Raw genomic sequence first — 13103 nt, 5'->3', positions numbered from 1 at the left:
GCATGCTTACCTGTGGGCAATGTGAATCACACTTAGTGGTAGCACACTCAATAGTTTTCTGCTTGGTTGATGGATCAGTTTTATTAGTACATTTGCAATTCTCACATGGGCCCTGAGGAATCGTCATTCCTGGCTGTAAATAAAAGTGAAGCTTCAAATGAAACATTTTAAAATCTTGTGGGTTTTTTCACATAATGGAATGGCGAATGCTAAGATTTAGTTTCACCCGGTTCTTTACAGTTTGCACAAAATCCATTTGTGAATTGCTTTAGCGCTGATATTAATTAATTTCTTTTAACTAAATTCTAGTTTTAATTGTCGTCTCTGCATTTTAAATTAATGTTGCAAAAAAAAAAAGCAGTGCGCTGTTTTAGTTTTATGTCTTGGAACATATTTACATTATTTTGTGCTGTTCTGACTTTTAAATAAATTTGAGCACCAGTGATCCTTGATGTCAAAATGTGTGGAACAAGACAGAAATCTGAAAACTGTATACTGAACAAAATGAGAAATAGGTGCAATATGACAAATATTATCTCAAAATGTCCCAGTAGTCTTTACCTTATACTCCGTGTCATTGTACACACATACTGGCTTTGGTTCTGAAAAATGGAACATTAAGTCATTAATTTAATAATTAATTTTCAATTCAGGTGTAGGCCGTAAGCACGGTACTTCAAATTGTTATGGTGACAACAGTAAAATTGTATTCTCCTCAGATTAAAGAGAAATGCATCACTTACCACATGTATAACCTGGGCAACATTTGTCTTCATGAGTACCAAGCACTGGTTCATATCCAGGTTTGCAGTCAAATTTCACAGTGGGACAATGGGTGATATTACATTCTGAATTAACAAAAATTGACATTGATTAAAAGGCGTGAAGCTATTCTTTTGTCTCAGTACTTAAATCTGAGGTGATGTCAATGAGAGAGGTTCTATACAAGTTGAACAAGAAAGTACTTTCCAATACTGCTACAAATCAGTGAACCTTTTGTAGCAATTCAATTGTGTTACTTGAAGAACCAGAAGAATTAAAAGAGCATGATTTGAATACTTATCTTGTAGGGTCTACTTTATTCCTTAATAGAAGAATCAACACCTGGTGCGGCCGCATTTGGAGTATTGTGTGCAACTCTGGTCGCCGCATTATAGGAAGGATGTGGAAGCATTGGAAAGGGTGCAGAGGAGATTTACCAGAATGTTGCCTGGTATGGAGGGAAGATCTTATGAGGAAAGGCTGAGGGACTTGAGGCTGTGTTCGTTAGAGAGAAGAAGGTTAAGAGGTGACTTAATTGAGACATGCAAGATGATCAGAGGATTGGATAGGGTGGACAGTGAGAGCCTTTTTCCTCGGATGGTGATGTCTAGCACGAGGGGACATAGCTTTAAATTGAGGGGAGATAGATATAAGACAGATGTCAGAGGTAGGTTCTTTACTCAGAGAGTAGTAAGGGCGTGGAATGCCCTGCCTGCAACAGTAGTGGACTCGCCAACACTAAGGGCATTCAAATGGTCATTGGATAGACATATGGACGATAAGGGAATAGTGTAGATGGGCTTTAGAGTGGTTTCCAGGTCGGCGTAACATCGAGGGCCGAAGGGCCTGTACTACGCTGTAATGTTCTATGTTCTATGTTCTAACACATACCCTTAAGCACAGGTAGCAACAGGAAAAACTATGATAATTCTCTGTAATAGATTTTGGTCCAAATGTAATGATTATTTTGGAACTGCTGTCAATAGTCTGTTTAAAAGCTTATCCCCTTAGAGGTGTGAGCAGTGGTTATGACCATCATTTTGCTTCAGTATTGATCACCAGCAATTCCATTTGTATAATTTAAGGTGGACAAGTGACTGTAATTCAAGTCTGCCATCTCACAGTTACAAAGGGAAGATGGTGTGCAGAATTTTATGATGAGTTAGGAATATAATCCATGAGGTTTCCTGAATGGTATTCAGCAGGAGTGGGAATCCAAAGATAGCAAGAGAGTGGCACCGCATTCCATTGGAGCAGGAGAATACATAGCTATTGAAAACAGCAGCTATGTCAGAGAGGACAACAAGAAAATCTATCACTTTCAAGGAATCTAATGTTCTTATTTTGCTTGCAGAGATTCAAAGTAGGGAGGGAACCACCTGATTGGGATGAGGGGAAAGGACAGAAATCTTTGAGACACTAATCTTGGAATCAAAGTCAATGCCTCAACAGTTGACAGTTTATGGAATGGTTACAGCAAAGAAAGAGGCCATTTGGTTTGTTGTATCTATACCAGCTCTCAAAAAGAGCAACTCAACTAATCTCACTGCCCCACCTGTTCCCAAAAGCCCTGCAGTTTCCTTCTCGTCAAATGCTTATCCGAGTCCCTGTTGAAAGCCCTGATCGCACCTTCCTACAGCATAATCTCAGGAAGTACATTTCCGATCCTAACCACTCACTGGCTAAAAAAGGCTTTTCTCATGTCATTGTTGCTTCTTTTGTCAATCATCTTAAATCGGTAGCTACTGGTTCTAGATTCATCCTGCAATTGGAACAGTTTCTTTCTATCTACTTTGTCCAGCTATCTCATGATTTGGAAAACCTCTATCAAATTTCTTCTCAACTTTCTCTTTTCTCAGAAGAACAACTCCAACTTCTCCAATCCCTCCATGTCATTGAAGTCCCTCAACCCTGGAACTATTCTCACAAATCGTTTTCTGCTTCGTCTCGAAAGCCTTCACTTCCTTTCGAAAGTGCAGTGTCAAGCACAATATTTCAGCTGACACCAAAGAATAATTTTAGAAGGGTTCATCAAATCTGCTCTATGAATCTATTAATAAAACCCAGGATCCTGTGTACCTTTATAACCACTTCACTCATTCAGTCCCTCAGTCATGACCCTCTGCCTCTATGCACAGATCTCCTTTTGACTCACCAAATATTTAATCCCTGAATTTACGAGTATAAATTTCTATTATAGACTGCATTCAGTCATGCTTCAATTTGGAGTATCACTGACTCTATGGAGAGAGAGCAAGACATATCTCCATATCACACACCCAGAAGAAATAGGAGCAGTAATCGGCCATTTGGCTTGTCGAGCCTGCTCTATCATTCAGTAAAATCATGGTTGGTCTGATTGTGGCCTTAACTCCACTTTCCTCTCTGCCCCCCCCCCCTGATATATTTGTTGATCAAACATTTGTCTAGCTCAGCCTTGAAAATATTAAATGAGTCAGCGGGCTCTGCTCACTGGGGAAGAGAATTCCAAACACTCATGACCCATAGCGAGAAGTAATTCCTCCTAATCTCTATATTAAGTGGGAATTTTGTTTTCAAGCTGTGACCCTAGGTCTAGACTCCCTTTTAGAATTTACCCTTTCAAACCTCCTCAGAATCTTGTACGTTTCATTGAGATCACCTCTCATTCTACTAAATTCCGAAGAGTATAGACCCAACCTGCTCAATTATTCCTTGCAAGACAATCTCCTCATCCCAGAGTTCAGTCTAGTGAACCTTCTCTGAACTGCCTCCAATGTGTAGAGGGGCTCCCCCAAGCAGGTGATGATGGTGAGGGAGAGCTCTGAGCAGGGGAACTGGTCGGCCCTTGTGGGCCCATTCCTACGGGGAGCAGTGTATTTGACAAGCTGAAGGGCAGAGTGTTTATACAGTCTTGATGGTGGTGGAATAAAGGAAAGGTTTTTTGAACATTTGTGCAGTCCTTGTCCTGAAATCACATGCTCCAAATGCAAGTATGACCTCCTTAAGGTGACCAAAACTACATACAGTTCTCTAGGTGTGGTCCAAGATTTCCCTACTTTTAAACTTTCCAACCCCCATAAAGGCCAATGCTCCATTTGTCACCCTAATTCCTTGCTGTACCTGCAGACCGACTTTGTTATATGCACATGCTGTTCAAAACTTATTTCCCCAACAGAAAGACAAAGATTGACCTCTCCCTCAGATCTCTATATTGAAAATTGGCTTTCTGAGCTGTCAATCAAAGTTAACAGCTTGAATGAGGAATCTGCAGTAATAATGTGGGATCTACGATGATTACATTGCTTCTTTACCCCCATATTGAAAATAAATCTTGCATAAAAGGTACAGGGTGTGCGAATGACCTCCGATTATCTCAAAACTGATGAAATATGTGAGATTACACAACCTTGACAATTGTTTCATTTGGTACTTCACCCATTGTCCTGATCAACATCCTAGCTGATTTGTGTAGCTGGGACTTAATCCTTTGAGAATTGAATTTAACATTTATCAAAATAATTTGATAATTAGACAAAACCTCAACTAGGCAGAAGTATTACATATATTTGGTGTCATGTTTAGGTACTGGAATATTTCATGCTGCAGCTGCATATTGAAATATTCAGATGGAACATGATGTGTAATATGTCTCACTTACCACATTTGATTTCTTTACAGCAGGGTTCACTTTGACTTCTTTTAACTATTGGCACAAAACCTTGGTGTTTGCATATTACTGGTGGCAGTTTTGGGCATTTGTAGGGTTTACAGACAATGCTTAGTGTCGCATTATTGCAGAAACAGTCCAGACAATTGCTTTGCCATTTTTCACCAATCTGTCATAGACACACAAAGACATTTTAGGAGATCTATATTTAGGTTAAAACTGAAATGGATGTTAAGTGTGCTGACAGACATTATCTGCTCATCGAAAGAACTTACCTGCCTTGGCTTTCCATCAGGTCCTATGCACTCTAGTGGATTAAAACAAATCATAAATAATGTTTCATAAACTGATGCAGCAGTAAAACACAGTCAAATTGAAATAATCAATGGAAAGAAAATATAAAACTCAAACAAAGGGTAGTGAATGAGAGACTTTAAGAGATGGTCAACCAGCAGCAGGCAAGGTTATTATACAAAATAACCACATGATTGAAATGGACTTTCTTTTTGAGTAATTTAATGAGTTTTATTCTATCTTTGTATTACATAACTCCCAACGTGTGCAATTTTGTCTGCAGTTCTCAAGTGCAAATATCTCTCCGGTTGCAGTAGCAGAAAGTTAGAGATGACTATGCAGTTTTCTGGGCATGATTCAATTCTTGCGACTTGGCAGTGACCCGACTGCATGCTGTAGAAATTGCAACTGAAGAAATATACTGACCACAGATGTCCACACAGGTGTCCAATGGTGTATAAAGGAATTTTCCTGCTGGGCAGAAGCAGCCTTCATTATGACCATTCTGGTCATTTGGGGCATTTTTGTCAGTATACCTAATTATTAAAGAGAGTATCAATTATATACAGCAAATGTGGGAGAGAGTGAATGAAGAAAAGAAAGAAAGAACGTTGCAATTGTTGTCGCTGAGGATTCTTTGATAAATAAGTACAACAAACCTTGAGCTACAAGTAGGCTGATCCTTTGACTCACATGGTTTATATTCCATCGTTGCAGGGCAGTGATATTCTGTTTGGGTCAAATACAATAAGACAACTTGAGAAATCGTGCAACAAACCCAACCCAAGATATTTACTGCTTGAGTTTATAATTGATATATTGCTTACTTATCCATGTCTGAAAATGTCCAAATATCTGTGAAGGGAGATGAATTACTTACGACATGATCCGTTGGTATGTTCTCGCCAGTTGATACAAATATCTCCTTGAGATTGGCATATTTTAGAATAGATTTCTAAACTGGAACATATTATTGTTTTATTCCTGTTGTGGCATGCATCACGTACACACGCTTCATAATATGGGCTTGGAAGAACTATGTCATGACATCTTGAAAAGGCACTGAGGAAACAAAGATTATGTTACAGATTTGTTTCTTTTTTCTTTATTTAAAAAAAAATAATTATTACTATAAAAAAACGTCTAGTGCGTTGGACAGTATAAATTGATTCCTTGGTCTAATAAACCATTGGGTGGGATTATTGGACCGGTCCTGCCAAAGGCAACTCCCCCATTGCGGGTTGCACTGGCAGCGGGGTGGGCAAGTCCCATAAAATGCCTTTGAGATCCCGCTGGGAGCCAATGGGGTGCACCCGCTGCTGGTGGAAAGCATGCCGTGTTATGGGGAGGAGGCATCAATCAGATACCAGTTTGCATAATACAAATGGTGTCATGCCTGAAGCAGACAAATTCTCCAACTGTCCATTTTAGGGGACTACCCAAGATGGCCAGGGGAAAGAACACTGGTTTAAATGGCACAGCAAATAGCGCAACATCACTTTGAAATTGTTTACTGCCCTGAACATCAGTCGCCCTCACTGACAGCCCGCACTGACACGGTAACAGCGCAACTACACAATAAACTGACATGGTCTGAATATATTCCAAATCCGAACAGTTTGAGATTTTCACACTGAGGTATAACATACGGGCCTAAAATGATCTTGCAAATATCCGATGCTGCACATGGCGTGGTGGGTACAGTTGTCATGACGGTTGTGGTTTCCATGTGTGGAAAAGTTGAGCGATGTATTGGGGATACGGTTGTGGTAAAGATCACTGGTTCGCAATGAGACTTATTCTTATCTGCCGTGCGCCAGGAAGGTGCTGAATGAGAGCAGGAAGATACTACAGTTCCATCAGGCAAGGTGCAGTCATCTTTCCTGTTGTTTGTACAGGTACCTAGGGAATTGAGAATTTGTAACATTATTTGAAGTTAATCACCAAATTTGCAAGATAGTTATGAATGGAACAAGTCATTCAATACATCTTGATTCATCCATCCATACAGATTGTACTCCATTGTACCATCAAATTGTTTCTTAAATTAACCAAGGTTCAACCCTCCATCACTCTATCTGGAGATTTCTTCCAAATACCATGGAAGATGCACAGCAAAGGTTCAGCAGTATGATGCCAGGGATGAAAGGATTATCATATGAGGAGAGATTGAGCCTTAAGGGCCTGCATTCCCTGGGGTTTAGAAGAATGAGAGGGGATTTCATTGAAAAGTATAACATTCTGACAGGGCTGGACAGACATGGGGTGAAGGGTAATTTCTTAGTTTGTATAAAAGACTGGCTAATAGACAGAAAGCAGAGTTTGAGATAAATGGGTCTTTTTCTGGTTGCCGTGATGTAGTTAGTGGGGTGCAGTTAAGTGCTCTCACTTCCTCTTTTTTACTGCAGAAAACACTTAACTGCCTTTGATGGTGTCCAACAGCTGTCAATCATAGTTAGATCTTTACAAACATTATGGTTAGTTTCACAGCTGGCTACCTGGAATCCATTCAAGTGTGAAGGGAAATGAGATTAAACAATCCAAACAGCAGGGTATGTGTGGAAGCTGTCAATCACAGCCTGGTAAAATCAGTTTCACATAGATATGAATGAAAACCTTATAGATCAAAGATCTGAGGGGGTTTAAACCCAGATGATGTGGTTTTCTCTTTCTAGGAATTGACAGGTGCTGCTTCCTCTGCCTGAGCCAGCAGGTTTATTGCACAGATAAGTTTTAAAGCTGTGATTTTTTTTCACTGTCTCTGTCTGGACTGCTCGCTAGCTTCCAGGCAGGGATCTCTGTAATGCGGGGGGAGGGGCTTCCAGACAGGAGTCTCTGTAATAGGGGGGTTCCAGGCAGGGGGATCTGTAATAAGGGGCTTCCAGCTTGGAGTCCCTGTAAGGCAGGGCTTCCAAGCAGGAGTTTCTCTTAAGGGGGGGAGAGGGTTCTCTGGTGGGGCGTATTGGTCACCCTCACTGTGGGTGGGGGTGGTGGGTGACTCAGAAAATCTCGTGGTGATGGGGATGTGTGTGCAGAATTGGGCAGATAGAGTTTAATGTGGATAAATATGAAGTTACCATTTTGCTCAGAAACATGGTAAGGCAACTTTTTATCTAAATGGAGAGAAACTTCAAGTGAGGTGCAAAGGGATTTGGGTGTCCTTGTGCATGAATCGCAGAAAACTAGCATGCAGTTAATAAGGAAGGCAAATTGGATTTTGGCATTTGTAGCTAAAGAAATAGAGTATAAAAGTGGGGAAGTGTTGCTGCAACTGTACAAGGCATTGGTGAGACTGCACCTGGAGAATTGTGTACAGTTTTGGTCCCCTTTTTCTAGACACAAAGATGTCAAGGAGTATAGATTGAGAGCGGGAGTATGGTGTTGAGATAGAACATCAGCTATGAATGGCGGAGCAAGCTCAATGGGCAGAATGGCCCGCTCATGCTCCTATTTTCTATGATTCTATCTGTATGTGAATAATTTACTGATCTGTCGTAAATATTCCTCTCTTTGGGTAACATTGTTCTACTTACAATGTTTAATTAAGAACAACATTCTGGATGATTTGTTTAACGTCTCTGTAAATATAATTTTCTCTTACAATGGAAACAGGAAATTAAAAATAATATTTCTGAAAAAATGAGCCTGGGTTAAAGAAATATATGGGACAGGATTCTCCCACCAGAATCGCCAGGGGCGGCGTGAATCCCGCCCTGCCGCTCAGACGCCGGCTGCCGAATTCTCCGGCGTCAGTTTTCGGGCGGGGGCGGGGATCATGCCGCGCCGGTCAGGGGCCATTGGCAGCGGCCCGTACGGCAATTCTCCGGGCCCTGATGGGCCGAGTGGCCGCCCGTATTCGGCCAGTCCCGCCAGTGTGAAGTGGACATGGTCCTTCCCGGCGGGACCTGCCTTGGAGGGCGGTTAGCAGGGTTCTCGGGGGGAGGCGCGGGGCAATCCGGCCCTGGGGGGGCCCCCATGGTGGCCTGACCCGCGATCTGGTCCCACCAATCTGTGTGCGGGCCTGTGCCGTGGGGGCACTCTTTCCCTCCACGCTGGCCTCTGTGAGGCTCCGCCATGGCCGTGTAGAGAAGAAGCCCCCTGCGCATGTGCAGGAAACACGTCGGCAGTTCTGCACATGCGCCAGAACACGCTGGCAGTCCAGCGCATGCACCAACTCACGCCGGCCGGCGGAGGCCCTTCGGCGCAGGTTGGCGCAGCGCCAACCACTCCAGCGCTAGCCTAGCCCCCGGAAGTGCAGAGGATTCCGCAACTTCTGGGCAGGCCCGATGCCGGAGTGGTTCACGCCGCTATTGGCGCCAGTAGGGGCCGCCCCGCCGATTGCGGGAGAATCCTGCTCATGGTATTGACATTCAACAAATCACCTAGAATTTGTATCACCATAGACAAAGGCCTCCATTTATTTAACCTGAAGGAAAGGGTTAACTAAAGTAGAAACAACAATCAAATATCTCCACCATCTTTAAAGAAAATCAAAGGCGTGATTCAGCTGCACCCACCGCTGATCCGGGCACAATGGGTGAATCGCGCAAGAGCCTCAAATTGGGCTCCATGCGGAGCGGTGGACCAATCACAAGTCTCCTGATTCTCTCCGCCTGGTACAATTCGGATCTCACCCTCGCTGAGTGTGATCCAGATAATTGTATTTAAATGAGCCATTAGGTTTTCACCTGGCACCCGGGAGTCACCTGCGAGACCTCGCCAGGATGCCATTTAGCACTGGTTTCCACAAACGTGGACCAGGCAAGACAGCATCTCAGGAGGTCTTGCAGGCCATTAGAGATGCCTGGCTGGTATGGGGCAGGGCAGGGTTAGTACCCTGGCTTGCCCCCTAGCACGCTCCCTGACACTGAGCACCATGGCAATGCCAGTATGGCATCCTGGCACTGTCATCCAGCTCCCCTGACAGTGCCACCCAGGCACTGCCAGGGTGCCAGGCTGGCAGTACCTAGGTGCCCAGATGCCAGGTTGGCACTGCTGAGGTTGGGCCGAGGGATTCTTGCCTATTAGTGTGGAAGGAGGTGGGCTCCAGGGGCTGCAAGAAGGTTGGAGGGGTGAAGAGGGAGTTCATAAAGCTGGGGGGGGGGTGGTCCTGACATGGGAAAGGTGCAGAGATTGTGGCTGTCGGTCAAAATGGCGCGTCAATCCACGAGGGGCCGCTTCTGCTGGCGAGATAAGCTTACCAACAGGAAATCGACTAAAGTGTGGCCTCGGCGGGGAGAAACTTCCTGAGGCCACAAAAAGCGGCAAAGTGCTGGTGAATAGCGGGGTGAATCTCAGCGTTGCCGCCGTCAAGAGACAACCCGCCAAACGCACCCGAAACCGGGCTTAACTTTAAAGTCCGCTGAATCGCGCCCCAAATTAATGGGCATCAATGCATAATGTAACCTCTAATCAGAGACTGCATTCTATAATTGTGACAATTGAAAGTAAAACTGATAATCCAAATGTCACATACCACACTGTCCTTCAATATTGTTTCCAAAGATCTTGTAGGAGAGGTCGATTGTAAAGTCCTTGCCATTAAAAGTAACGGTAGAATTAATGGGAATAATTTCAACCTTTAGTGTGATCTTTGAGGAACTGATCCTTATCCCATTGTGATAATAAGGTGGTATGACCTCCTGTCCATTGACCAGTGCCTGTATAATAGAAGCAAGAGTCTTCAGTCAACTACTACCCTATTCCTGTCACATCTGTACTTTCGAAACTTGAGGAAACAGCTGCTGACTTGGTCATCAATTTTTAAAAAATCTTTTTTTTCATGAAATTATTCTGAATGCTTTGAAAATATTTTGATCGAATCAGTATGGATTTAATCAGTAATCTGACACTGTTGCTGTATGTTATTCTTAAATTACAGACTGATCATTCGATATTGATAGTTATTGGATAGTTCTGTGGTGTCCAAGCTTAGAGTTCAGCAGTAGTGGATATAAATCTAATATAAATGTTTCCATTAATTAATACAAGTCTAAAGCTTACAACTTTAGCAGGCAATGTGGTAGATTCACAGTTACTTAGTATAAAAGCTTCAAGAGACCCGAATGAAAAGGCCGCAATGCGGCGTCCAGCACCCCCCAACTGGGACTACCAATCATGCTGGTCCCAATCCAGGCCGGCTTTTAATTCCATGAGTCCCAACTGATAGGCCACTGCCCATCAGCAGGGGAGCCCGTACTCCATGAGCCCCACGGGGAGATTAATTGGGTCATGCCCATGGGTCTCGTGAGGGTTATTACACTTAGGTTTATAGATAATAAAGTGAGGAACATGAAGAATATCTTTATGATATGTGTTGCCTGAAAACACATGAGAAATTATTTTACCCTGTTGTGCCTGATTAATAATCATTTCACAGGTGTAAAGCAGAAGAAAACGCGGTGAAATTTAAGACAGTGGATCTCTCTATCCTTCGTGCTGCACTTGGACTTGGGTGGAATGGCCGAGGTAGGTAAGCATATTTACAACAGGTGCAAACATCAAAACTCTATAAAAATAACATCACCACAACTTGCTCCTCATTTTGTTCCCGGTCTCTGCTTGGCAGAAGCTCCAAAGGAGGTTAAACCACAGAAAATGAGTCTTACACTTTGCACAAAACCCCATTCAGGTCTGAGAATCTGAGTGGGTTAGGCAGTAAACAGTGTGGCGGACCAATAAACTTATCTTTCCCTGAGTAAAGAACATTCCTGGGGGAGGCTGTTTTTGGCCAGTAGCCAAGACATCCTGCAGTTCGCAGCAAATACCAATGATAAGAGTCTCTTGTTGTTTTCTTTTACCCATGTCCAGCCACAAATAAGGAGTGACTTTACAGAGTTGGAACTTCAGTGATCTTAACCCAGAAATACAAAAAGATTCAGGCTTGGTGAGACGATGTGCAGTCTTGTGCACTGCACCTGTTTTGCACCTGGACCACAGGAAGAAAAATTAGTCCCTTAAAGTTTAATCCAGAATGTATTATTTACTTCCTTTCTTTTAGTTTCCAAGTTTATTTCTTAGCTTTTTGAGTAAACATTGACTCTTCTTCAGAACTGGTCATATTTGATTTGAAATGTTAACTGTGTCTCTCTCCGCAGTTGCTGTCAGACCTGCTGAGTATTTCCAGCATTTTCTGTCTTTATGTCGGATTTCCAGCATCCACAATATTTTGCTTTAAATTCTTAGCTGACCTGGGGCGAAATTCTCCGGAAACGGCGAGATGTCCGCCGACTGGCGCCCAAAACGGCGCCAATCAGACAGGCATCGTGCCGCCCCAAAGGTGTGGAATGCTCCCCCTCTTTGGGGGCCGAGCCCCAACATTGAGGGGCTAGGCCGACGCTGGAGGAATTTCTGCCCCGCCAGGTGGCGGAAACGGCCTTTGTTGCCCCGCCAGCTGGCGCGGAAATGACATCTCCGGGTGGCGCATGCGCGGGAGCGTCAGCGGCCGCTGACAGTTTCCCACGCATGCGCAGTAGAGGGAGTCTCTTCCACCTTCGCCATGGTGGAGACCGAGGCGGAGGCGGAAGGGAAAGAGTGCCCCCACGGCACAGGCCCCCCCGCGGATTGGTGGGCCCCGATCGCGGGCCAGGCCACCGTGGGGGCACCCCCCGGGGTCAGATCGCCCCGCGCCCCCCCCAGGACCCCAGGCCTGCCCACACCGCCTTGTCCCGCCGGTAAGGTAGGTGATTTAATTTACGCCGGCGGGACAGGCAATTTATCGGCGGGACTTTGGCCCATCCGGGCCGGAGAATCGAGCGGGGGGGCCTGCCAACTGGCGCGGCGCGATTCCCGCCCCCACCGAATCTCCGGGGGGTTGGAGAATGTCGCCCCTTATGCTTCAGTGCAGTTGCATGGTTCTTGCAGTACTCTGGTAACTGGCTAAAGTGGCCCTTCTTATACCTAAAACCACTAAATAATAACATGCTGTGCTATCACGGAATCTCACAGCCAAGCACTCTTTTAGCAATAGTCCAGGGACATTGAGACCATTATGAGAGTGACCCCGCTGCCAGCTGAAATCCAATTGCAATACTTACTGATCAAGAGGACTCGCATGTGAAAATGCGAGTACTCTAAACCATGAGGGGAGCTGTCTAATTATTTTGGCATAAATGGAAATGCAGCAGTCCATACCTTTGTTTTTACAGTATCGTTGACAACCATCCGAATCAGCGTTATTATTGAAGATTTGTAAAATATTATGATGGCTTTGGGGCATGACAGATCTTTGTCATCATCACAGGAGTCGTCGTCTGCGAGAATCTTGAAACCTTCGATTATTTCGTTTAGCTGCTTCACCAGAATGTAAGTGCAGTTTCCTTGGAATGTGTAACCAGTTCCGTCAAATGTAAGGTAGTGACTGCCTCCCCATCCTGCGCAGACACCTGCAATTTCAAAT

At 44.2% G+C, this 13103-nt stretch overlaps 1 protein-coding gene across 1 annotated transcript in view; it reads right to left on the bottom strand.

Moving 5' to 3' along the window:
* Positions 1–13103, bottom strand: part of LOC140430264 (intestinal mucin-like protein) — a 55695-nt gene that overhangs the window by 20125 nt on the left and 22467 nt on the right. The window contains exons 7-17 of the mRNA XM_072517689.1: positions 12839–13089; positions 10182–10365; positions 6355–6607; positions 5586–5767; positions 5365–5434; positions 5132–5241; positions 4687–4718; positions 4403–4580; positions 744–848; positions 562–602; positions 11–133 (exon numbers count right to left, since the gene is read on the bottom strand). Of these exons, the coding sequence (XP_072373790.1) occupies positions 11–133; positions 562–602; positions 744–848; positions 4403–4580; positions 4687–4718; positions 5132–5241; positions 5365–5434; positions 5586–5767; positions 6355–6607; positions 10182–10365; positions 12839–13089 (1529 nt within the window). The remainder of the gene's footprint in view (positions 1–10; positions 134–561; positions 603–743; positions 849–4402; positions 4581–4686; positions 4719–5131; positions 5242–5364; positions 5435–5585; positions 5768–6354; positions 6608–10181; positions 10366–12838; positions 13090–13103) is intronic.

This window comes from Scyliorhinus torazame, chromosome 10, assembly GCF_047496885.1.
Source record: "Scyliorhinus torazame isolate Kashiwa2021f chromosome 10, sScyTor2.1, whole genome shotgun sequence".
Classification (NCBI taxonomy): Eukaryota; Metazoa; Chordata; class Chondrichthyes; order Carcharhiniformes; family Scyliorhinidae; genus Scyliorhinus; species Scyliorhinus torazame.
The sequence above is the reverse complement of the archived record's forward strand: the minus strand, read 5'-3'. Positions and strand labels throughout refer to the sequence as shown.